A 26,767-nucleotide genomic window follows, 5' to 3' on the forward strand; every position below is an offset into this window, starting at 1 on the left:
ATCCATGCTGCTGCACACTATTGCATTACAACACCATAGACGTTCCCAAATAGAAAAAGAAATTTTTTTATGGAGTGAGATGCTAGTCACCAGGAACTTGAAAGTACCTTCTCCTTTGCCTTTGCTTTTGTTTGGGAATACAAAAAAAAAAAAAAAAAAAAAAAAAAAAAAGAAAGGTCAGTTTGTGTCTTTTACTTCTGCAGGTGATAAATTATCTGATTGATGGATGAAAACCTGTATGGTTATGACTCTAAATAATTTCACATAAGGCTATCGCATTAAACAGCAGCTTATGCAAAACAGATGTCTTCTGCTGTCAAAGAACTGAAAGTTCTTTGAATTCCAAAAGTACTGGCTATTGGGATGGATGGTTGTAATCCTTTCTGCAAGATACGTGCTACGGTGTTAGGTCCTGGTTGTTTCTATACCCAAAATTGTTACCTCTAGGGTGCAGGCTGTACCTTATGAGACTGCTGGAGGTGAGGACTTTTTAGCTACTTTAATTTTTCTGAAGCAACATCTGGACGAAGTGTCTGTACCTGCAGAAGCATCATGTACATTCAGGTGCCTGAAAATCTCACAATTAGAATGGCAGCTCTTTGAGCACTGCTTCATGTTTACTACTAAGTCATGCTAGTTTAGTGATTGCTGCATTTTCAATAATTCAGTTCTGGGACACATTCCAGGCTCAAAAACCTTTGAGAATCATGCATATACAGCCAGATAAGACCAAGGGGTTTTATCCATTACTTTTTTTTTTTCCTTCATTTTTTTCATTTCATACCAGCAAATACTAGGCTTACGGATGTAGCTCAGTGAAAAACTGAATTTAAAATCTCATTAAAATTAGTAGGATTAAAGTGACTCCAGGATGAACCATTAGGTTTGATACCAGCCAAATAGAAGAGACTGGGTAAAACTTTCCTGGGAAGAAAACTGCAGTTATTGTCTGCTGTGTTCTGGTTTTACTGTTTATAATCAATGACAATTTGCTACACACATCGGGTACTTAGAAATGCTGTTGACAAAGAAGAACAGATTTGCTTTTCCACATGCAATGCAGAGTTGAAACTGAGCTGGTCTCAACTGAAAATGTAATTGCTATTTGATAGCTTCGAATCACAATAAGCAGCCTTGAAACGAAAAATCTCTTGGTTAATGAAATAGCTACACCAAGTATTTTAAGATATGATAGGGTAGATTATATGTAGGTCTTGAAGAAAGTTACCTGAAATATTAATTTTTCTACTTAAAGTAGTGAGTTGTTTAAAAAAAACCCTGCCATAGTTACAGTGGGAAAAGCCATTTTTATTAGCAACTCCTTGCTCACAATGCGTTCATATTTTCACCTGGGGCCCGTTTCTAAAGAAGCTTCATCTGTGACTTCATGACTCCTCATTTTTCCAGCCACTTCCTCTATCATGCTGTCAGCTTCAGCGGTGTAGCTGGTACAGGCTCTGAAACTGCTGAAGTGAGAGACTGGAAAAGAGACAAAATGGTGAGGTCTATGAAGATTAAAGAGTCGGGAGCAAGTGCAGGGTGTCCTTTGGGAACAAGGAAAGAGGAGGCTGTTTGTGTAAGTTTTGAAAAAATCTCTGTGGGTGCATTAGGATAAATTGCAGGGTTATGGCAGTACTTGTTCTTGGAGAAATAACTGAACTGATGTCAGCTTACCAGGACACAAGTCTTTGTGAAGGCTGCTCAGTGCTGCTACCCGTGGTTGTGTGAGCTTAGTATGGCAACATGTAAAGGAAATGTAGTGAAAAATGTGAAGATTTGCTAAAAACTCACCTGATTAGTTTACTTTTTAATTTTGTGGCCTGAATTTACTTAAACGTGTCTGTAGTGAAGGTGAGCAAAGCAGTATGCTGACAGCTCCTTTACTGAGAACAAAGTAGGGAGTACTGGATAAGCTTTTTTTCATAAAATATGCACATGTTGTCTGTCCTGTTTGGGAAACATTGCAGCTTTCCTTTTTCATCCATTCCCCTGGCAGAATTTCTACTTCATTTTTTCGTGCTTCTAGGAACAGGCTTTTAGGAAACACAGTAATTCCATAGTCCGTCCTCCAAATAGTTATATCATTGGGTGGATCCCATTGTGATCAGGCTCTCGCAAGTTTTCTTGGAAGAAATTCTATCTCCACTGTGTGCAAGCAGTAAGTAGTATTGCTGATACAGCTGAGGGTGGTTTGGCTCACGGGCTGGAGCACCTCACCCCAAGAAACGTACATGTTGTAGGGGATAGATATGTCAGAGAGTATAGCACCATTGACTGATGACTTTACTTACAAAATCAGTATTCTTGCAGATCTTATTAGTTTATGGCCATGGATTTAACAGGTATCCATCTAAATCCTGGATATAAAATTCATTTCAAGATGATTTAAGTTCTAATGATCACAAGAAAATACGAAAGGGTAATTCTGCCAGACATAAGCATGTTCTGTTCTGCATTGCAGGGTACACTGTCTTCATTGCCATAGGTAGAAGAAATCCCTCAAGCAGGGTTTTCTGTGAAACAAAAAAAGACCTTAAAAGTTGTTTCTTGGCTCATGCCCTAACGCATACATTCAGGATGTTCAAAGGGGCAAGCTGAGCAAAGCCTTCATACGACAGCCACCATCCTGATAAATCAGCCTGTTCTGGCAGGCCCTGTAGTGCGTAGCCATGTCAGGCCGTATCAACCCGCGATTAATTTCCACGTGGCTTTATTCTGATGCAGGGGTTTGTTTATTTAAAGTTTGTTCAGGCACTTGCTGGGCGGATGGGTGTCTCACTGCCACATTGCTCTGTCATGCAGGAGGCTGATACGGATGAGAACCAGGGCACGCTGGGCTTCGATGAGTTTTGCGCCTTCTATAAGATGATGTCAACGCGACGTGATTTGTACCTGCTAATGCTCACCTACAGTAACCACAAGGACCACCTAGATACAGATGACCTGAGACGCTTTCTGGAGACTGAACAGAAGGTAGGCCCAAGCCAGGAAAAGGTTTCCAGTCTGCAAGCCTTTCTGTTTGCTGTTGGGGATGCATTGCCTTTTAACCGGGGAGGGAAGTTTGTTGTCATGCATGTGAAAAACAGACAGTTAGAAGCCTCTTGATTTTCATCTTGTAGGCTGGCATGACTATTTCTTGAATCTTTGTGCTCTCATTGCCTCCTTTTTCCATAGGCTCTTTTGTTGTGCCCCTAAATATAGTCTCTACAGTTTCTTCCATGTGTTCTCTTAGGACAATTCCATCAATATCTGTCTTTTCCCAGTGTACAGTACCCTGATGCAAAAATGGCATTTCTGGCTCTGCTTTTGACTTGGTGCACAGTCCGTGATGAGACACTGAATTTGTGTCACAGTATTTCAGTTTGTAAAGGGGAAGGTTATGTTTCTGAAGAGTTGTTGAGAGGATTGTTCATGTCTGGGAAAGTTTTTTGAGAATATATAGTAGTACATATTGTCTCTTAGTGCTTTAACTCCATTGCTGGAGCAGGTATTAAAGACTGTTTTCCCATTTCGCTGCTCTGAAGCAGGTGTCTTTGTCTGACAGACCAGAGAACCTGTATATGCCCTGTACAATAACATGGTGTGGGTGTGGTGGGAGCAGCAGCCAGTAGATCATGATAAACATGATATTTTATGTTGTTTATAAATCTGAGACATTTTACAGCTCTTCAGAGATGTTAATTTATATTTGTAAGCTTGTCTGATTCAGGCAGTGAGGTGCACTTATACATTGTGCTTAGGGTTGCTTGTGCACGTTCAGCAAATTGGCAGCAAACTGTGTGCTGTGTTGCAGTCAGCGCTATCCGCTTGTGTTACGGTGTCCAACGAGGGGGTAGCCTACATCAGTCACTTCAGAAATTTTTTCCATCAGTCACTTGTGCGCATTAAAGTTACAGAAGTCCATTTTCTGACAGTCCGTGTTATGTTTTCATGAAAAAAAGGAAACTAGTGTTGATATAGTCTTCTTTTCTAATAGTAAAAGATAAGAGTTTCTTATCTCTGTGTGTATGGTACACCACCACATGCCCACTCATCTCATTCCTCTGTCACTGAATTGAACCTTTATGGCATTAGGACTCTTTGTAACCAAGCTGCCTGGAAGCCCAACACTTCCTCCTATCCCAAATACCCCTTGGTCCAAACAAGTCTGGGTCTTTTTGGTACAGGGTAATTTGGCAGAGCAGAAAATGTCAAGGCATCAAATACCTGAGGACCTTCACCCCTGGAAGAGGCTGTCTGCAGAGGCTGCGCAGCCTCCATCCCTGGAGGTTTTGAGGACCAGACTAGGCAGTGCCTGAGCTGACTGATGTGACCTTGTAGCTGACCCTCCTTTGAGCAGGATTTTGGGCTGGATGACTTCCTGAGGTCCTTGAACTGCGATCTTTCATCTAGAGACTTGTGAAAGGTTCTGAAGTGAGGAGAAATAATTGGACAGCAAGATGCAGTGAATGCAGGAACAAATGCATTGACTCATCTTTGCCTTTTTTCTCTCATGATCTCTTTTGAAGCTGCATGCCTGTAAATCATAAATCTCCATCAGTTTCAAATGTTGTCTAAGAAATGAATGAATAAAGAAGCCAGCTCTCTGGCAGTTATCTTTTTAGATAAGTGGGATATCTTTCCATTTCATTGGTCAATTGATCCTCCAGATGGTGAGAGGAAAATGCACGCTCACCACAGGACACAAATCAGCTCAGCTAATCGCTGACGTGGACAACTCACGCCTGTGGGGCTTCTCTCCCTTGGCTGGTGCTACCCTTTCTCATACAGTATCTACAGGGAAATCAAGTGTGCACTCTGTGCCTTTGAAGCTGTACCAGAAAAACCTTCTGTTGCTCCAGAGCTTCATCCTTTGAACCCAGCAAACCTATAACGTGTGGGCAAATAAAGCGTTCAGATTTTCTCCTTCCTCTTCTTTTACTTTTATTTACTAGGTTTTAAATTACCCCCAGAAAAGATATTGTTTCTGGTAGCAGATATGCTGGTGGCTTCACTTCCCCCTCAGCAAAGATTCCTTGTTGCTAAAGCAGTCATCAACTCGGTCACTTCCTTGGCAGTCCCCTCTGGTGACAAGGCCTGTATTTTCATGTCTCATGTACAGCATCTAGCACAAAGGATCTGTTGGACCGCTCAGGACAGGAGTATTAAATAATAACAGGATATTAATTACATGGTAAATCAGCAGTAAATAGCAGGAATATTAAAGAATGGTGTTAAAACTAAATTATGAAAACGTTGCAAGGTTTAAAAACCTACAGGTTATCATAAGTGGCCCTTTTATTATCAAAGACATTTACAAACACGTTATTTCCCCTTGGACTCTTCTCTTTTTCAGCTGAAAATGCAAAGCAACCTTGAAGTTAGCAGATTTCCTCAAGGAGCTTTCTGAGAGCAATTATGTCCTGATTCTGTTACCGTGCTAGCAACTGATTTTTCTGTCTGCTGCATAAAGATGAGCCATTTTCTTGTTTTATTGTGAAGTAAAAACCCTTTGATAATGCAAACTAATCCTTTAATCCTACAAGACAAGAAATCCCATTGGTTTGTGACAAAGCTTGTTCTGTTTGGATGCTCTACGTGCCTAATAACACTCTACCCAAATTTGACCTACAAAGCAGAACTCCGTCTTTATTGGCTGCGATCGGGCAGCTGCCAATGGGACTGAACCTTTTCACAGACTGGTCCAGCTCTTACCTGACCTGACATTGATTGACAGGAGTGAGAACCTCACTGGGTAACTGGAAATCCTTGGCAGCACCATAGATAATCTGTTGTTAAGGTTGTTAAACTGTATACAGAGCAAAGAGCTGAGAGAAGGTGTGATTACTAGTAACACTTCAGTTTTACTACTCTTACAGATGACAAACGTGACTAAAGAGCACTGCCTGGAAATCATTAGCAAGTTTGAACCATGCCTGGAGAACAAGAAGGAGGGAGCTCTGGGGATTGATGGTAAGCTGGCTGGTGCAGCTTTTGTAGGAAAGAGGCAAGTGTTTCAATGCCTGTGAGAATATCGCGTTCATTTGCATAATATATAGTCATAGAATTTTGTCGCGTTGTATAGGGTATGCTTTTCACTAGGCTTTTTTGTTAATATCTATTATTTGCTGAGGAACCTAAAGGGAATTGGTACTCTTTGGAAGATTTTTAAAGGTACATATCACGATGAAGCAACAGTCATTGAAAGTCAGCTGGAGCTCGATGAGTCTTTATTTGTGCCTTTGAAAAATATGGTAGAATTTAGTTGCATCATTCCTGCAGGTATTTTTGGAAATCCTTTAAGTTTTAATAAGAGGAGCGATCTGATGCAGAGTAAACATGTGAAGTGGGATGATAGGTGAAATTTGTCTAGAAGCATGCTTTCATGACCTCTGCTGCTAGAGCCTTCACTCTGAATGTAATGAAGCTGTACCATCATGATGGTAGCTGTTATTTTGAGGACTGATGCTAAATCCTTTCCCCTAAATAGTAAATCTGCCAGATCTTGTTGACTCCAAGGTCAGAGTATATTCCTCAGGAATTAGATTCTATGCAAAAGTTCTAGGACCTTTTGAAAATCAGTCTTGTCCATTTGTGTGGGTGTGTTGTCGTAGTGAAAAGTGGCAAAATAAAAGTTCAGGTTTTTTTACCTCATGAAGGAGTGGGTAGTTTCTGGTATATTGTGTAAGGTGGGTTTTTTCAAGAAATGATGGTTATTTAGGATGGATTGAGGTCTGTTCTACTTTCAGACCACATTTCCAATTTATTTTCAAGCTTATACTAATGCCAAGTGTGTGCAGCAGTTGACATATTCGTTTTTATTTTCTGGTGCTTTACAGTCAGTGACAGTCACATAAATAATGAATAAGCACGTTCATTATCTTGCCTTCTTCATAACTAGAAAGGTACGGCTAGGCTTTTCAAACAAGTGTAGGTTTTTTTGTACCAGAAAGTTTTTTAAACTAGCCTGACGTATCAAATTGCTTTGCCTAAGAATGGATGGCAAACCGGTTGAGAGTTTATGGGTTAGGATTAGAGAGCAGTCCAACATGGGTGACATATTGCTGGGTGTCTGCGACAGATCTCCTGATCAGGAGGAAGTAGAAGATCAGGTGGCCTTGAGACAACTGGAAAAAGCTTCGTGTTAGCGGTCTCTGCTCTTTATGGGAGACTTTAACCACTCCAGTATCTTGCTGGAAGTGCAACAGGACAGAACGTACCTAATCCAGAGCTTAACTAACGTGGGAGGTTTCTGGAGTGTACTGCTGATGGTATCCGAACAGAGGTGACCAAGGAGCTGACAAGGGGCGCGCTGCTGGGTTGGGTACCCACAAAGAAGAAAGAACTGCTGAAAAACCATCAATATGTATCTGCATGCATAAACATGTATGCACATGTGTGTGCACGTGCACTTGCAGAGAAGTTATTCTTTTCTTGTCTTTTTGTGTAGCTGAGACTTTAGATCCCTCTTGTCTTCCAGAAAACGAATCGAGTGTTGCCTAGGGAGACTGAAACACAACAGCTATGGAAGCTGAAGTTGTGTGTTTATTCCTCAAATTGGTACAGCCCGGACAGGAGCATCCTGCCCACACTTAGAGGCACTTCAGTAGTAGTAGAGTAGTAGTAGAGTGGTCTCTGCCCATTCATGCTCATTCCTGTGTCTGTATTGCCTTGTGCCCTCAGCTGTTAGAGCTTTGATCATGAAGCACCTTGGCCTGGCCTGTGACAGTTAGCTCATTCAACGTAGTCCTGCAAAAAAACCCTCTTATCTTCTGCTGTTATCAAAATTAAACACTGTGTCAGTACACTCTTCCTGAGTGTGTAAACACTGCAGATCTATGGTACATTCTGCCAACAATATCTCGATTCATTCATATTTCTTCATCCTAGGGCTGGTAGATCCAGTTAGTGTGAAGTCTTTATAACAATTTTGATATTTTATTTTAACAAGGGCTTAAAGCAAACGATAGTGTTGTTTCAGAGGCTGCCTTACCAGTGTTTTGTGGAAATAATCTTGTAGTAGCTGATTGGTTTGTAGTAAAAAAAAAATAAATTTATTCATTTGCCATGAGTGATTAGCTGTATGTTTGCTAACATACACTGTGCCCTCTCAATGTTTCATGGTATCTCCTCTGAACTGGTTAGTGTTTTTTTTGACTGTAGCTCTATTACTGGTTTGCTAGTTGATCATACGAGCCTCAAGACACTCAAATATTAGGCTAGACTGAGGTTCCCTAGTACTGTTTCTTAGTGTATTGTTCAAAAAGTTTTGGCTGCTATTTGTATCTATCAGCTCTTTTCCTTTAATAAAACTTTCATCAACACAAAATGTAAAGCCTACGAGAACCATCATAAAGGTGACATTTTAGCTTAAATTCTGTTCAACCTCAATTTCTCTGGTTTCTGTAGACTGATTTTGAGGACTCGAGTTATTTTGCCTTGTGTAGCTTTAGTGAAACAAAGCACCATTCTGTCACAGTCAGAGAAGGTGCATTAAGGCCTTTAGAAGTTTGGCAGGATTTTTATAGAGACGCTGTTTTATTTACGGAATAATGAGTGAAATGTCAGGAGAATTCGAATTCTTGAAGCAGAGAATGAAGGCATCATTGCTGTCAGCAGCTGTTAAAGCCAGGATGTGAATGGAAAACTTCGTCTTTCATTGGTGGTGAATGAAAAGAATTTTGGGGAGACTTGAAATGGAAGTGAAGGGTTTTTAATGTTTGTCTTGTGGAACTGTCTGTGTATATATATGTGCACAAATGTATACTGGTGTTCTGAGAGCAGCAATTTCATACAAAGATAAAAAACATAACTTGCTAAAACTTTGCTTCTCAACAACAGTGATGATTGCAATACAGAAAACGTCCAGGTGATGTTGTCTTCATGATTTGCAAGGATATCACTACTTCAGAAAATAGATTCTTCTGGTAGCATCACTGAAAGTACTACAGATAATTGATTTTTTGGTGTCAAGTGAACTTCAGTCTCATCAAGTGACAGTAGTGAAATACTGCAGCTCTCCCATCCACACGCATGTTTGTGCATGTGGTGTCGCGTCAGAATTAGAGACTGTTGCTTGTACAAGCCAATGTGTGCTGACATTCTTCTGGTATTTTCAGGACAAGTAGAGGAGAGTATTTCCCTTGATTCACACTGTGTTGGGCCAGTAGAAACCAGCTCTAGGAAGTACAATACCATTTATCTTTCCACTCATTTCACTGAGGAGCAATGCTGGGATATGGCCGCAGATCTCTCGAGGCTTTTATATGCCATGCGACTTAGTATCCCAGCAGAGTCTTTTGACAAAAAATGTAAGCCTAAAATGTCAGGTTCAGATTAAATAGACCTATTTTTTTTCAGGAAAGGCAAAGCAGAGAAATGTATAAAGCAGCTAGAAATTTCTGGAAAGCAATAATTGCAATTTGTCATTGTGGCAGTTGGGATGTGGTGGTACTATTTGTTTATTTGTCTTACCTGTGTGTTCATAAATGTATTGGTGAATGCAGAGATGCATTTTTAGGCTGGTTTTAAGAAGGCCACAGCAGCAAAAAGGAACAAAACTGTATTATTTATCGTATTGTTTGTTCACAGGTTTCACCAATTACATGCGGAGTCCATCGGGAGACATATTCAACCCGGAACACTACCAAGTGAATCAGGACATGAGTTATCCTTTGAGTCACTATTTCATTACCTCTTCACATAATACCTACCTCATGGGAGATCAACTGATGTCCCAGTCTAGGGTGGACATGTATGCATGGGTGCTGCAATCTGGCTGTCGTTGTGTAGAAGGTAAAGACGAAAAAGGAATCATTAATAGACTCCGTAGTTTTGTTTCTCCTCTATAAAGGAAGACTCATGACTTCTGCAGAAGACACGGTAACTGGGTAGAGAAAAAAGCCTAGTAAAATGGTGTCTTCCTTTTATAACGAACAACAAAATCATGTTGCCATAGAATGGACAAGATTTTTTGAGCATGGAAATAAGGCAGATATTGGAAGAGTAGTGTCATTGGTACTCAGGAAAAAAAAAATTGTGAAAATATTTTTTAAAGAGGATACTGACATTCAGTAGGATGTATTGGTGCGTATGCTTGTGTGTCAACCGAACTGGCAAATACGGCAGAGTTTCTGCTACGCTTCAGAGGAAAGCTGATACTTCTGATAAGGGAGGGAGAGTTCCATTATGTGAAATGTTGCCGATCTCTGCAGCGATTAGGAAGCCTTTATGTGAAATCCCTTCAGATGTTTGTAGTGCCTTTCTGAGACGGTACCTCTTTTATAGTCATCTTTAATATCCTGACCATTACAGAGTTTTTATGATTTTTCAGAAGGCCAGTATTATGGTTTGCTCAGGTTAGATTGTGGACATGCCAATGGGTGCTTCAGAGCAGTGAAACCTTTATGGAAATGTGATTGTAAACAGGTATAAAGTTAGGCAGAATCCAGGGAGAGCTAGAGATGACTAGGCCTTGGCTTTGCTTGTGGTGTGAGAAGCTTGGCTAAGGTTCTCTGCTTTCCTTTTCAGGTTTAGCATCAGCATAATGAAAGTAATGCTGTGCTCTGTCATCTCTCTTCCTGTCATAGTACTCCGCAGCACTTGCTAAAAGGAGATCTTTTTGCTTGGGGCTTTCTCAAACAATGGGAACAGTCTGTACACAATAGAATGTCAAAGCCAGGGAGTATCTTCAGAGGAAGGCCGTCAGCACAGTGAGGAGGGAGATGCAGATGAAGGGTGGGAATGAACCTATACCCTGCTTTGTTGGGTAACTGGCTGGCTGGGTTGCTGAAGGGAATTGCAGTCTCACAGTCTTCCACGGGTGGTGGCCCCAGCTCTTACTCCTCTGATGACTATCATTGTTTCTATTCTACAGTTGACTGCTGGGATGGGCCCGATGGTGAACCAATTGTCCACCATGGATACACTTTGACTTCCAAAATTCTCTTCAAAGATGTGATTGAAACTATCAACAAATATGCCTTCATCAAAAATGAGTATGTATACAATCTGCCAACTTGTGAGTCTCAGGGCTATAAACCAGAGTGTTTCCTGGCATCCTTGTAAAGGCAGTTAGTGAAAATCCAACCTGTTCCTGCATATGCCAGACAGAATTCTGAGTTGTTTTCAGTGGGGAGAAAGCCTTCAGGAAGAAATAACAAGGCCAAACTGCCTGAGCAGGGCCATTCTGTACATAGTTGTGGGGCTGTCTTCATCCCACTCGTAGAAGACCAAAGGATCAACATGTTTTGACAGCGAATGTTTTCACGGAATGGCTGACAGTTTAACCACATCTCTCACTGGATGTGTACTCCGGTGATGCCAAGGTTACACTGCGTTGCTCCAAGGATAGGAGACAAATTAAACAGCAAAGGAATGCAGAGCCGCTAGCCCAGTTGTGGAGAGAGCAGACTGCTCAAGAGAGATGGGTTATTCTCCCTACCTGCACATTGTTCAGGAAATCAGAGAATTAGACAATAGGTTTCATATCCCTTGGCAGCACTGTCCTCCCCTGAGAGTCAAAATGTGTCTGTCAACCTATCTATTTTTTTGTCAGATAAATTAGTTTATCTCTGTAAAAAATTTTCTAGTAGCTTCTTCAAAGCAGTCCATCTACCTTCATTGACAGAGCTAAACGTGCACTGAAATTTCAGCCCAGGTAAACTTAGAGTGAGCCTGAAATTTTTCGAGTTTGCCTGAAGACATGGTAAATAAATCAAAGGAAAGCTGTCCAGCGGAATATGCAGCAATGCTTCTGAAATTGTTACGGTTCTTAAAAGCTTTACAGAAAAGTTAACTGGGACTGCATTACAACTTGTTATTTGTGGTGGGTTTTTTCTTGATAGGTATTGATGCTCGGTCAGAGTTTGGTACTGAATGAAACATCTTTTAGACTTGTAGGTGTTTTCTTTCCCAGGATAGGTTGGAGGCACAGCTGTTGGTAGGCTGCACATTCAGCTAAGGAACTAGCTTCAGTCAAAGCCAGGAATTTAACTGTATCATCAACTGGAAGAGTTTTGTCCTGCAGGCATTGTCTGGCTGAAAGTCGCGTTTTTCCTGATGAGGAGCTCATGAGGGCCAGATGTCAGAGTAGACACCTTTTTATTCACGATTAGTGTTTAATTAATGAATCCCTCATAATTCAGCCCTACAAAACTGCACTGTGTACTGGCTTTTGTGCTCATCCTAAAAATACATCATCTCTAAACAGAAAAGCATCTTCAGTGTGCTTTCACGTGGCACCAACCACGCTGCAGTTGATGTTTAGGAAATCTTACCTTGATGCCTTTCAAACAACCAAACATTGTTATTTCTTTCTCAGCCTGGAGAATCAACAATAAATACAACAATAAAACTAAATCTACAAACAATACTTACTGTCTTTGTCGAAGAGGTTTTACCTGCAGGTTTGTCTCTATGACACTGCTCTACTAGACTACTTGTCTCTGTGACAGTGCTTACTAGCTAGAAAAGTTTTCATGGAAGAACTAACACAAATGGGAAGGCAAAGACAAAGCCCCTTTGGGGATCTTTTCAGTTCTTGGAACCTTTATTTGCTTTTACCTGTGAGAGTACAGAAGGGCTGAAGCACTGATCGGAGAGGAGAGTTGAAGACACTGTCTATTTAGGTTTTCCTCGTGAATGGCTTGCTAGAACCTCTTTGATAGGAAGCGGAGGTCAGGACTGGGTAGTGTAGGAAGGAGAGAAGTGTGTCCTGGTAAAAAATACATCAAATAGATTGCAGAAGTTTAATTATCCTGTAGCTGTTAAAAAAATCGACCCTTCAGTTTGGATGGAGTAGTGGGGTATCAGCCCAGTGCCCACACTGACTTATCTAAGCCCTGTGGATTTCACTGGTGGTGATGCCTGTCACAGGAATGGCTCAGACAGTAATAACCCTTATCCTCTTAATGCTATAAACGCTAAATTTGCAGTTGATGTTACTTGCTTATGTCTCTGCCAGGTACCCTGTTATCTTGTCAATTGAGAACCACTGCAGTGTCATTCAGCAGAAGAAGATGGCTCAGTATCTTACAGAAATTCTGGGAGACAAACTGGATCTGTCTTCTGTGCACAGCGATGATTCTACCACACTCCCTTCACCAGCAAGTCTTAAAGGAAAGATACTGGTTAAGGTAAAAAGGTTAAGGTTTCATTTGGTCCATCCCTCTTCTTGTTTGTGGTGATTATGATTTCTGCTTAATTACCACTTATCCCCTAACTTAAATCATTTTACAACAAGCAGTCCTTAAGAACCTGGTGCATAAAGTTGTGAACAAATGTCTTCTCAGTCAGTAAGAACCTGCTGCATGCTTTGAATAATTTTTTTTTTTAAATGTGTGATAGGAAGAGCTGCATGCTAACCTGCCTGTGTAATCATTTTATCTTCTAGGGGAAGAAACTTCCAGCCAACATCAGTGATGATGCAGAGGAAGGTGAAGTTTCTGATGAGGACAGTGCTGATGAGATTGACGATGACTGCAAAATAATGAATGGAGATGTAAGTTAATTGACCATTTGAATGTAAATGCATGTTAAGTTTTCCCATCCCAGTGAGAAGAAACTTTGTGTGAGATCTCTGGAATGTGGATGTGGTCTAATCTTTGGGATTCATGACAAGTCTTTCAGGTTCTAAACCTTCATGGGTTGAGATTTGACAGAAGTGCATACTAGGCAGCACCAGTTCTAGCGGTTATGTTACAAGTTTGGAATTCTGTGTCTTTTAATATTTTAAATAGCGATATCTCATGGTTCTTTATTGCATCATAGTGTTCTTCCTGTCAAATGCAGAAAAGAAAAAAAAAATTCTACTTCTGTCAGATTGTGGCCGGTGTTACAGAGCATCCCTTTGGTTTGCTGGATGCTGCGTTTAGTTGATTTTTACTGTAAGGAGGTGTTAAAAGGGGGAATATTTTAATCTCTGCTTGCTTCGATCTGAAAATCCCTTATTTCTTCGTCCTTTTTAAAAGGTAATTTTTTTGTCACTTTAATCTTCTGGCAAGTGACATTGCATCTTACAGAAACAATATAAAATACACAGCAAAATCTTCTAATATCATAAACTAGATTGCCTTGGAGAGAGATTGCACTTTCAGTCCTCTCTCCCTCAGGCTGTTTCCTCATTGTGTGTTAACAGGTCTGATCCTTTTCATCTAAAACTAAAAGGGAAACTTCTTTATGAATAATCCCACCAAAATGGAAGAATAATTTGTTTGTCTTTTAAAATTATTATGCTTTAGCATATCGCTTTTCAATGTTTTAAAGCTGAGATCTGTGATGGTTTAATACTTAATGTTTTTTGACACTTTTTTGTTAGATGAGATCTTTTCAAAGTGGAAGGTTCTGTACAGCCAGTGGTGATACGGTTCAGTCCAGCAGGCTTCCCACCTACCTAAGATCAGGACTGGTATCAAGGCTTGGCCCTTTTGAACAGGGAGAAAATGAAAGCTAAACCAAAAGCTTTTACGCCCACTTAGGGGCTACCTACGGATCTGACTGTACAGGGAAACTAGAACTATGCAAACTGAATAAAATGAGAATTGGACATTTCTTGACTTTGAAGCTTCACTGATCAACAAAGCTCACTCAGCTCGTTTTCCTGTGTTTTCTAGTTCATTTGTTTGTATCCAAGGCATGGCAGACTGTTTCCAATACCCAAAGGAAACAAAACAGGTGATTTGACAACCTTGCTGAAATCGGGGGCACTGTGGTACTTGATTTTGCAAGTTTTCCAAATAATTTCTAGACTAAAAGGTGGTTTGTTTCAAGAGGATCCTAATCCAGATGATTGAACAAGCAGAAATGTCAGCAGGTCTCATTGCTAGAAATTACTTTTGCTGTGATTCTTTTAGGCCACACATATGCTATTTATAAAGAGATGTCAAATAATGTTTATTTTTCTTTCATTAAATGGATAGAGAAATTGATGCCGGTAAGAAAAGTGTCATCTTTTATAATAAAATTAGGTAGTAACGTGTTATGGCTGGGTGTATTATTCTCACTCAAGGCTTTGCTTTGCTGACCTCATTAATGGTCTTTGTTACTAACAGTTCACTTTGCTGTGAGGTCTACTGCTGCTTTAAATCTGAGATTTACTACATCTGGTTTGCTTTCCACGCCAAATTTTGAAGACCTCGGGAAATCATGGCTTGTTTCATGACAAATTTAATTGGGAATTCTTAAGGCCTACTGAGAAAACACAATCTGTCACCTCTTAAAAGACCTGGGATTGTGAGTTTATGCCTCATGGATGAAAAAGAAGACTCTGGATTTGTATTTTAGTTTCCCCCACTTCCTCACATGGGCTATGATGTACACAGAAGGAGGGAACAGGAGTTGTCTTGCATTTTGCCCTTGAACTGCTGAAATTAAGATTCTAAAGCTTCTCCCATTCCATCCAGTAGAATCTTGCATCTGTTGTATCTGCAGAGTCAACCTTGACCTAGCGTACGAATGCCGTCCATCAGCCCCAACGTGTGAGAGAAACACTGTATACTCGGGGTTTCCACTCGTATCCATCACTATTAAATTCCCATGAAGAATGGCTCACTGACAGCACCATGGAGCAGATCAGACTTTATACTGAATGTGTGCTGCAAAACACAGCATGTGTTAATCCAGTGCAGAATGGGGAGTCATCTCAGTGATATTTAACTATTTCTGGGTTAGCACATCCTTGGCTGGTAGCAGACATTACATCTGGGCAGCCCTGCTAACAGTCAGTCTCGGTTTAGTTAGAACTGTTTTCATTAGTTTTACTCTCTCACCACTTCAGACAGTCTGTTCACACTTCAGATCTCACATCTACTTCAGGGTTTCATATGCTTCCATACCCTACATTAAGTCTGATACCAAGCTGCAGGTAACTGTTTCACATTACGCAAATGAAGAACCTCTTTCTTTCTTTTTTTTTTTTTTCTTGCACATAACATTTTCGTTTGCATTAATCCCAGCTGGAATCGCTACAACTTTTTTCATCACTGCCTAGTTTAATGATTCTGTTTTGTTTGTAGGCATCTACTAATAGGAAAAGAGTGGAGAATATAGCAAAGAAAAAACTTGACTCACTGATAAAAGAATCCAAAATCCGTGACTGTGAAGATCCAAACAATTTTACAGTTACCACTCTACCATCATCAGGAAAGGCTGGTCTAAAATCAGATAGCAAGAAGGTGAACATATTTTACTGTATTTCAGTTTCTCCTAGACCTGATTGTTCTTTTGTTTGTCTCTGCAGCTACATAGTATTATTATTTCATAACAATAATGCTGGTTCTTTCAAAGATGGATATCTAAAGTTGGGCTTTTCGATCTGTTCTGAGACTCCCCAATAGGCAGCTCAGTTTATCGGAGGTGTCTGCATCTCTCATGGTACTAGTGAAACTAAACAGTGCTCAGCACTGCCCTTAAAACAAGATAGTGTGAGTCACATGATGAATTTTGTGCAGTCTATTTGCCATTAGGTCCCTGTCTAGGTTAACTAGGGTAATACAACTCAAGAGGAACCAGATAGCCAAAGCGTTCACCTGGGATGTGGGAGGTCCATGTTCATGTCCCCACTCAAACTGAGGTGGAACTGGGGTTTTGAAGCAATAGTTTCCATTCTTGGGTGGCTGCTCCGACCACCACGTATTTGGCTGTTTCATTACATAAGAAAACGTTTTCCCTTCTTCTGTAATGTTTCCTTGTAATATTTTGTCACAACATCTTATTAATAACTCCTGCTGCTTATATAAAAGCTATGTTATGAGGAAGAATACTTTTCACATTTGTGTCCATTTACTAGAAGCTTCTTTTTAGTTTGCTGATAATGAGATTTTAATTTGAGCTGGTTTTGATTCACGCTTGATGCAGAGGGATAGGATAGTCTGTTATTGCAGATGAATAATGAAACACGGCAGCCCTTCAAAATATAAATCGAAATGGTAACCACCTCTCTCTCCAAAGTCCAGTGACTTTCTCCAGTGACTTCAGGGAAAGAGGTGTTTAGCATTTCTGTTTCTTGTGTTTTGTTAGCTTATTGAATAAATCATATATTATTGACTTCAGATTCATAGCTGAATTCATTCAGTTAATGATGACGCCAGGTGAACATCACTGTCAGATACACAAAGCTTTTTTTCTTGCTCATACAGCAATTGGAGCATGAAATGTACACATGAAATGACTTTTCAGCAGAAAGAATTTTATTTTCCATTAGAAAAAGTGCACATGAAAGTTGGGCTTTTTTTCCTTGGTTCTCTATGTTCTACGCATTTACCTTTATATTTTAATTTTATACTTAATGCTTACTTATAAAAACGTACTCAGCCTACAGGCTACACTTCATGAACTTGAGTCATTGTCATTTTAGAATTTGTAATAAAACCCAAAAAGGTTAGGAACATTGTTGCATACAAATGAAAAACATTGGAGATCTGCCAATAATAAGGAGGTGTACTAACTAGGGATTAGGTGTACTAACTAGGGATTAGAACTAGATGAGAACTAAAAATCAGCTTCCTAAAATTTTCTGTGGCATGAGTTTTGTCTGTACTTTTAAGCCTAATGATTTACGTTATGTATTAGTTACTCTTGTAAGATCCACTACAAGGCCAAGACTTCAAGAATCCTTTTGCACAGGTGTTAACCAGAATAGTCTGTGTTTTATTAGGCTAGGAAACAAACTGTAAGATCATGTTAAAAACTAATGGAACTAATGAAATATGGTTTTAGGGATTACAAGAATTTTCTTTCCTTCTTACCATGGAGTAGCTAGTAAAACTGTGTAATAGGCAGAAATAAGTCCTGTTAAACTATGCTTTTCAAATATTAAGCTACAAAGCAGCCTGGTGTCAATGAATGCACGTGGTATGGGGGCATTGAAACTTTGCCTGGATGAAAATAATATTGGGGTTAGGTATTCGTGTGATTTGTGTCTGCTCTGATAGTTCCCATGGACAAAATTGATGTACTCAACTTGTGTTTTTAAAAAAAAAAAAATAGTCTGCATTGGTCTGCTTCAGTTCAGCTGACACTTTAAGGAGGATTGCTTCCCAGGCTACCTCTGATGAGGTTCAGGTATGCTGTCTGTAGCACGCTGTTTGGTCTGCTACGTTATCCTTTCTGTCTGATTGCTTTAGAATAAACTTGAGGATGATGTGGAACCCGGGGAAGATTTCAGTACCAATAAAAGGCACAGCCGGTCGTTGATGGGCAGTTTTTCTAAACGCAAGGTGAGCCACACGGTAGATTAGGTCTGCACTAAATGTTGTGTTCTTGGGTAGGTTTTTCTTTGCATACAGTGGTGGAGAGGAATATCATAATTGGACTGTCTGGCAGAGGTTTGCTATCAGACTGTTCGCTGAATAGATAGGCTGGTTATAAGTGTGCATAACAGATAGTTTCAATTTACATCAAGGTCTAAAAGTATCCAAGATCTAATCTGAAAACCACAGAAATTCATTTGCACCTTTTATCTGAGGATTTGTGATTCCTTTATAAAAAGGCTCTGACCTTGGGCTCAGTCTTCCCCATGTGCACACATACGGTTCTGCAATACTGAGTATTTCGAACGCTGTCATCTCCTATTTCCCATACTCACTGGCATAACAAAGCAGAATTGTATCCAGCTGCTCAAACTTTGATCAGACAGTTAATGATATTATGCTTTAATTTCCTTGTGGCACAGAAAAAAGGAAGCAAATTGAAAAAGGCAACAAGTCTGGAAGAAGGTGAAGATGATTCGGATTCTCAAGCAAATTTAGCCAGGAGCTCTGTACACTACAGCAGGTTTGTTAACAAGGGATTTGGCAATTTTGCTTCTAAAAAAGATACCTACATAAATACACCCACTAAATAGATATGTGTCAGGTCTAGAACCAATTTGATGAGGGCTGCAGGTATGTGACAGGAGTCTGATATGAGCATAGATCATCAGAATGATCTCTTGGTGCTATTCAGACTCATTAGCAAAGTACAGTGAATCTTGTATGTGTTTTGAGTTGTGACCTTCTCGTCCAACTGACATACAGGCCATTTGACTGGTGGCCCAGTGAATCCATTAAGGTGAATTTGCAGCGTAGCAGGTTCCCAGCTGATTTTTTTTATTGTTTTTTTAATTTGCCAAATGAAGTTGCATTAACATTCAGGTGATGATTTTGATTTTTCTTTTGAAATTGCCTCTTCAAAGATCCTCCACAGAACGGTTGCTTAAGCTTCAGGCTTCAAAAAGAAATCAGATCAAGCAGTGCTCTAGGATTCTTTGGAGCTTTCTTTGGAAGGTTAGCAGATACGCTGTTAGTGATAACCTGAAGCAAGTGAGGAGGATCAGAGCATTACTTTCTTACTATTTCTTTGGGATTTAAAAAGATTTTTTTGATAGCACCTGACTTGAGAAGTAAATATATATATGAATAGATATTCCACCCTTTGGCCAAAGCAAGTTGGTGTCCTCCCACCAGACCTTAGTAGGTGAATACTTCTGTCTGCCATGAACCTGTGAGCACAGGACAGACTTGCCCTGTACTTTGATGCCATTGGTCCTGCTGCTTCTGTGCCTTGACAATGAAGCTTTATGTGCTATAAAACTGTTAAGTACCTCCTTGGTGGAAGAAAACCTTATATTTGTTTACCCTGATTTATTTTTAAACATGAAAGATAAAATTTACCCCTTAATTAATGGGAAATTAATTTGGTTTATCTTTCTAGGGTAAACCGACAGAAGAAAACGATGAAGCTGTCCAGGGCACTCTCTGACCTGGTGAAATACACAAAGTCTGTTGGCATCCACGATGTTGAAACTGAAAGTAGGTTGAACTAAAAGTCTGCTGAGAATAGTTGTGATACAGAGAAATGGAAAGGTTTATGTTCTTAGGTATCTTCTTATGAAAAGTTGGGTTTCTATTTGTTTCTCCTCCACCTTGAAAATATTTTAACGGAAGAGCTGCACACCACAAAGCTATACTATTTGAACTAGCTGATCACTTGCTCTTCGGAATCCACAAAGTGAGTCTAGAGTTGTGTGACAGCTTCCATAAAGGAGAAAAAGTTACTACAGGTAGCACATGTGTAGTCTTTGCTAGCTTTTATAAAAGCTGCCACAGGACACTTACATCCTGGGAAATAGCAAAGGATTTAGTTAAACTCCTGAGCAGAATGGTCTGGAGAGTGTTTCAACCTTAAAGTTTAGATTTTCAAGTCAAATCTGATGAAATATCAACATTAGTTTTCTAGAATGTTTCAGTTGTCTTTCTAAGTTTGCTGCATCTTCTTTTGACAGGAATCTAGTTTTAGTTAAAAGTAGCAGAAGGAGAGAATTGCTTGCCAGAAAAAATACTTTCCTTGAGCAAGTTCAAAAAATCTTGGCTTTTTTTTTTAAAAAAAAAACCTTCTTAATGAAGATCCAGGTCATTCTTTATATTCAGCTTAATTTTCCCAACCATAACTCCCTCCTATAAGCACAAGGATTTTGCTGTAATGTAAGAAAAGCAGAGCTCCTGCTCAGTGGGATGCAATCAAATGATGCTCGATAGTTATAAGGAACTAGTGCTATGTAGTTGTGAATGCTTTATCTAGATAACAAATAAATAAATAAGGAGACTACTTCTAATCTCCTCCTCTCTTCTTTGTAGTCTCTTCCAGCTGGCAGGTTTCATCTTTCAGTGAAACAAAAGCCCACCAGATACTGCAGCAGAAGCCAGCCCAGTATCTACGTTTCAACCAGCATCAGTTGTCTCGCATCTACCCATCTTCTTACCGCGTGGATTCCAGCAACTACAATCCCCAGCCGTTCTGGAATGCTGGCTGCCAACTTGGTGAGCAGAAAGAAAACATATTTTTGTTTCATTTTGGGAAGGGTGTTTCAATAGGAGCTCCAGAATCACGCCTTAAAGTACTCCTGAGTTGTCTGCTCATCCAACTTGACTGGCAGTTGCGTCCTCCTTGTTGCTGTCTATGTTGGTGCCTGGATAGATTACATCGAACATGTGTCTTACATGCAAGTAGTTGTCTGATAAATGGAAATAAATGAACTTTTCAAATGCGAGAGGACTTCAGAGTTCAGACTCATTTGGAGAGTTTCCCTACCTGAAGCTGATATATGTTATATGAGAATTCTTTTTCATAAAACATTTGAGGTTTTTTGCGTGCAAGAAGTCAAATATGAAAACGTGTTTAGGTGTCCTTCCTTTAACTTGATTCTACAGAATCTTGTTAACATACTCATTAAGTGCTATCACCTTTTTTTTTCTCTTTTGAATAGTTGCACTAAACTACCAGTCAGAGGGGAGAATGCTGCAGCTGAACCGGGCCAAATTCAGTGCCAATGGGAATTGTGGCTATGTCCTCAAACCAAACTGCATGTGTCAAGGTAAGAAAAATGGGCAAAATAAGTGGATCACTCATTGCATGAGAAGAGTGGGTGTGGATCCTTATTATAGTTTGTTTAAAAATGCAGTTCTGATGCTAGAAGCAAATAAACCAGAAGCTATCTATAACTAGTTTCATCCCCCAAATGGTACTGCTTTCACGTTATCTGACTTCTCATTCTTCCAGGTGTCTTTAATCCAAATTCTGAAGACCCATTGCCTGGTCAATTGAAGAAACAGCTGGTTCTGAGAATTATCAGTGGTCAACAACTTCCAAAACCCCGTGATTCCATGTTGGGAGACAGAGGAGAGGTATGGGACAACTGGGGATTGTTGTGGTGTGTTGGAGAAAACTTATTTCCACACTGGCTGGGCTAAGGATCAGGATTTAACTTCCTGCACTTATCTTTTTCTTCTCCAGGAGACACAGAACATGAATAAATTAGGTCATTAGCATCCTAGATCTTTAGGTGGTTTTCTTCACTTATAAGCATCACAGCAATGGTTTGATTTTTTCCTCTATTTGTCAGTGCTGTGCCTCTTGGAGAAGCAAAAAAGGGCCAATAAGTTCATCGTGATGAATTTCTACTCACCACAGTACTCTAAATATCCTACTTCCTCCAGAACACCGTTGAAAATAGAGCCAAGTCAGTCTGTGTCTCAAATACAGAATGCTGCTGAGCTTGTCAGGCAAGGCAAGCAGAGTTCCTTGGGAGTCCTTCCCTCTGCTTGCATGAATCTGCTCCTGGTCCTCCATGTAGCACAGTATTATTACATGTTTTCTTTCTGTCCATCATTATGGCTTCTGTTGTGTGATTTATTTTTATTTTAATTTTTTTTTTTTGGTGATCCCTTATTTGTTTTATAAAACCACTGGCAACTTCACTTGATGAAATATCAGACTAAAAAGAGCCCGATTTACAACCTCTTAGCAACATTTTTTCTTCTTCTGTTCTGTTGCAATGTCATCCACATGACTTTAATAAATACTAGTCTTTAATGACTGCTAGGATGAAGCTTTGTCAGAATTAACATTTCCTTTTAACCTTTTGCAATTAGAATCAAACCTCTCTTTCAGAGAGTAACAAAGAGCAAATATAACACATCTGATTTTTCTATAGTGGCAAAGTATTCTACACAGACGTGGGCACAAGGAACATTTATGTTCTCCTAAGCATCAGAAAGATTCTTCATTCTTGCTGAGATCACATTGTCTGTTTACGTTCTTGGTATCTGAAAGCACTAGCAAGCTTTCCAAAAAAATCTAATGGTTGATTAGAGGTACTCTTGTCTTCGGTGTTCCTCACTGGGAGATGGCTGGTGGATTTGAGTGTCAGGTTGCTGTTTCAGATGACGTGTAACTGAATAGGTCCAACACAGGTTTTTATATGAGCCACAGCACATGCTGGAGCACAGATTAATATTTGAAAGCTACCTGCCTTTTCCCACTCCTTGTGAATAAGGCTAGAGGTGTCACCCTGGCACTCAACTTTGTCAAAACTTTGACTCAACTCTGTCATCCTTCCAGAGGACACAAGAGAACATTATACACTAATTAAAAACTGTGGAGGTTCAGGCCAATTACAGGAATATTTCTGTGGCTACCTAGTGGAATGTAGAGACTCTGTGCCAGGGTGGCCCTCCTCTGTGATCACCAGAATGTCCTTCCTACTCTTGCCTTCAGGGAGCTTGCAAGTCACTTGAGGTCTCACCAGAGTCAAAGGCTTCCTAGGCTGGGGTAATCACAGCAACCTTCTACATGACATGCTCTAGTTTTACAAGCTTACATTCTAAACATCCCAGAAATGGAAGGTAGTAACAGATGTTTACCATCGGCCAGAGGTAAAACTCATATTTCCCATTTGTTTTGATCATTCCTTTGTCTATTCTGCCGTGATGACACGGAGACTTTTAACAGATGATTCTCATTGGGATTTTTTTAATGTTGCTGATTTAGAACATATTTATCATAATGTCTGTTTTAGATATATTTTAAAGCTTTTACTCAGCTGCTAAATTAAAAAATGTTCACATTCAGACCATTTAAAGTTCATTTTAGAACAGAGGAATAGAATAGAACAGAGAAATGATCACAAATACATACAACATGATTATTCTAAATGATGCTTTTAGATGACTTAGCCAGAGATCTCTTATCAGCATAATAATCCATTACAAAAAGGCTCAGGGCCAATAATTTTTAAGACAATAATGTTCTGTGGCCACATTGTAAAAGCCATGTGCTTGAAGGTCATCTTTGTCACTCTTTCTTTTCAATATCTGTTACTTTCTGTTTTCCAGATCATAGATCCATTTGTTGAAGTAGAAGTTATAGGGTTACCTGTTGATTGCTTCAAAGAACAAACTAGAGTAGTTGACGATAATGGTAAGATTATGTGGTTTTAATTTTTTTATGGCTGAAACATCTTCTTGCAGGCAAGTTTTATTCATAAAGATAGGAGTAAATTAAATTTGGTGCCTGTTATGGCCAAGCACTGAAAAATGGATATGTTGAATTATTTGACTGAGTCGGTAGAATGTTGTGACTGTGTTGGTGTAAAATGAGTCATTTGTCTGACTTCTCATTGCGTATGAGAGGAGGGTATTTGGAGCTTGCTGTGGCCAAAAGAAAGTCAGGTTGTCCAAACACCTCTTGAAAGCAGGGCCAAACTGAAGTAAGATCCAACTCTGTTTATTGCAGATTCTTGTGCTGTTGTGTCTCCTGCTGAAGTGAGTGGAGGCACTGGATTTTGATTAAACTATTAGGAAACTTAGAATGATGTTGCAGTTTAGACTTTTGTTAATGTAGGCGGTCATTTTTCTTCTTGCGTCTTGTGAACGAAATATCTAAAAGTTGATTCCTTCATTCCGAGGTTTTAACCCAATGTGGGAGGAAACGCTGGTGTTCACAGTACACATGCCAGAGATTGCACTGATTCGGTTCCTGGTGTGGGATCATGATCCAATTGGGCGTGATTTTATTGGGCAGAGAACAATAGCTTTCAGCAGTATGATGCCAGGTAAGAGAGAAATGGTGAAATCCCAAGGCAGTTGGCTAGGACTTTTTTCTGTGATAACTGAAGCTGCAAATGGTGGATTAATGTGTGTGCATGTGTCTGCTGCAGAAATTTCTAGTTAGAACAAGAGACTGGGAGTTCGGACCCCGAGTTCTCTAACTTGGTCCACTACTGACTTGTATGATGATGAAGACTAAATCAGTTATAACACTCTATGGGACTAGATTTTCAAAAAACGGGTAAGATTGTTAAGCAGGATGGGTAAATATTGCGGGTTTGGAAGACTACCGTATAGAATCTTTACACCTGTTATCTCATACTGCTTTCTCCCCCATTTTCTTCACACCAGTTTTTGAAAGACAGTAGAGTTTTGATTGGCCTTATCACTGTCAGTAATAATTTACTATAGAAGAGGTAGTTACCTATCCTAATGATGGGATTCAGGTTATTAAATGCCATTTTCTGTGAGTTTCCTATTTCTCTTTTCAATTCAGTCTTTTTTTCACATTAAAGCTGCTTCTGTGTATATTTTTTTCCAAAGTAAAGAAAAAGGTTTGTGTTTAAGATTGAAAACAAACATCCAGTCTCAAAAAAATGAACTTGGTTGAAATGTTTTCAGTATTAATAATGGACTGTAAGTCCCCAAGAGAGAATGTAGTCATGGATTGACAGCAGCAATAATGGATATTGGAAAAGACAGGACACGGCTTTTTTATAAAATAGAAGAGACACGAAGAAATGGCAGTTTAGTTTCTAGAGTGGTGTGACTCTTAGAAAACTGAGTGTGGCTGGGTGATGCACAAACCTGAATGCTTATTGCTGGGAGAAGCTGAAAAAAAACCCCAAACCTGTTTAATTTCTTTTGCTGTTTGCAAAAGGGAAGTCTCCAGGTGCTCTTCCTATCATCTGTTTCGGCTCCTGTTCACTTTGTTCACTCTGTTTCAGGTTACCGACACGTGTACCTGGAAGGTATGGAAGAGGCATCCATCTTTGTTCACGTGGCTATTAATGACATCTGTGGTAAGGTGAGTGCCTGCAGGGCAGCGTGCTGCAGCTCGCTTTCGTACTGAACTGACGGGATTGTGTACCACGCTAGGGGAGCCCCGTGGGTGAAGGTCCAAGCTAACGTATGTGTTCAACCAGAGTAAACGTCATCTCTCTGATTGTCATGGTAGCCTGAGATCTTTCTCAATACACGTGGAGATAGAGGAAAATCATAAGGGAAGTTACAAAAAGAGATTCTTGCCCGTGCCTTTTTGAGGGAGCCATAGGGGAAGGTTATTTCATTGCAACGTAAACACATTTATATAAAGAAGTGTGATTATGTCCAATACAGTAAGTGCACCTTGCTGAACAAAAGGTTATACACCTGCACTGTGAGTGCTTGTTTTCTGCAAAGCTTATTCTATAAAGGCTCTGTCTGTCTGATGCTTTCATAAATTACATTCTTAAGGTTTATTTACTTCGGGGTTTTTCCGTAATAACACTTAAAATGAAGAGGAAAGATGATCCTTGTAATAGCTGTTGCACTTATTTTCACTGCTTATCTGGTATTAAGACTGTATTTGCTTCACGTGCAGGGAAAATACACCTCTGGGTGCTATATCTAAATACACGTGAATAACTCCAAGCTGAAAGTAAAGCCCTAACTTCCAATTTTTCCTAGGCCAGCTGAAATTGAGAGAGCATCTTTCCTCACAGTGCACGGGATTTAGTTCCGTTTGTAGTATTAATTTCCATGAAATTCAGGTCGCTAAGTATATCACAGTGCTTCGAGAATCTCAGAACCAGTTTATATCCATTCGCAACGGCAGGCTGAGCTTTCTGCCGCAAACTGTAATATCAGCATCGTGGCAGCAGGAGGCGGCATTGAACAGGCTGGGAATTCTGAGTTCCTTTTCGTGGGGTGCTGTTCCTCCAAGAGGAATTAAAGCAATTCTTGAAAAGCGGCCTTTTAAACTGCTAGGTTTTAAATCCAAATTTCTGTGGGATGAAACGCATAAATCCCGGGAAAGCTTCGTTTGGTGTTTAGAGGAATAAGGGCTGTTTCTGCAAAGAATGTCACTTTAGACATCGTAGCTCAGTTCCTGCTTTTTTATTTGATGTCTAATGCAAAACCTTTAGGCAGCTCCATCCTGACTGGAGTAGGGGTCTTGCCTCAAACTCCCTGTGGTGGCATTATGAATCTCTGCGGATTTAGCTCTATTGAGCAAGACACTTTAGAAGACTTAGGTGAGAGAGGTGGTTGGTGCTGGTCTGAGCAGGACACAGCGGATGAGCAGTGCTTGGTTTTGAACTGCGGGGTCTCTCACAGATAAAAGGTTAGCACCCAGGTCGTGGTAAAAAGCTCATTGAGTCCCTGGCTTCAGGGAGAAGTGATGGCAGGCTGAACGTCTCAATGCTAAGATCTTTCCTGACTATATT

The 26,767-nt window shown here is 40.0% G+C and overlaps 1 protein-coding gene across 18 annotated transcripts in view; it reads left to right on the plus strand.

The window, feature by feature from the left end:
* Window positions 1-26,767, plus strand: part of PLCH2 (phospholipase C eta 2) — a 100,920-nt gene that overhangs the window by 60,916 nt on the left and 13,237 nt on the right. For 17 of the 18 annotated variants that reach the window (XM_026862738.1, XM_026862739.1, XM_026862722.1 and 14 more), the window contains 16 exons: window positions 2,803-2,973; window positions 5,859-5,952; window positions 9,571-9,774; window positions 10,856-10,976; window positions 12,944-13,115; window positions 13,373-13,480; window positions 15,993-16,151; window positions 18,102-18,194; window positions 18,650-18,750; window positions 19,669-19,766; window positions 20,592-20,774; window positions 21,221-21,328; window positions 21,514-21,638; window positions 23,628-23,712; window positions 24,200-24,346; window positions 25,289-25,368. In XM_026862738.1, coding sequence (XP_026718539.1) covers window positions 2,803-2,973; window positions 5,859-5,952; window positions 9,571-9,774; window positions 10,856-10,976; window positions 12,944-13,115; window positions 13,373-13,480; window positions 15,993-16,151; window positions 18,102-18,194; window positions 18,650-18,750; window positions 19,669-19,766; window positions 20,592-20,774; window positions 21,221-21,328; window positions 21,514-21,638; window positions 23,628-23,712; window positions 24,200-24,346; window positions 25,289-25,368 — 2,049 coding nt within the window. The remainder of the gene's footprint in view (window positions 1-2,802; window positions 2,974-5,858; window positions 5,953-9,570; window positions 9,775-10,855; window positions 10,977-12,943; window positions 13,116-13,372; window positions 13,481-15,992; window positions 16,152-18,101; window positions 18,195-18,649; window positions 18,751-19,668; window positions 19,767-20,591; window positions 20,775-21,220; window positions 21,329-21,513; window positions 21,639-23,627; window positions 23,713-24,199; window positions 24,347-25,288; window positions 25,369-26,767) is intronic. The other variant, XM_026862732.1, reaches the window with a different exon arrangement.

This window comes from Athene cunicularia (genome assembly GCF_003259725.1).
Source record: "Athene cunicularia isolate RWA chromosome 21 unlocalized genomic scaffold, athCun1 chr21_part1, whole genome shotgun sequence".
Classification (NCBI taxonomy): Eukaryota; Metazoa; Chordata; class Aves; order Strigiformes; family Strigidae; genus Athene; species Athene cunicularia.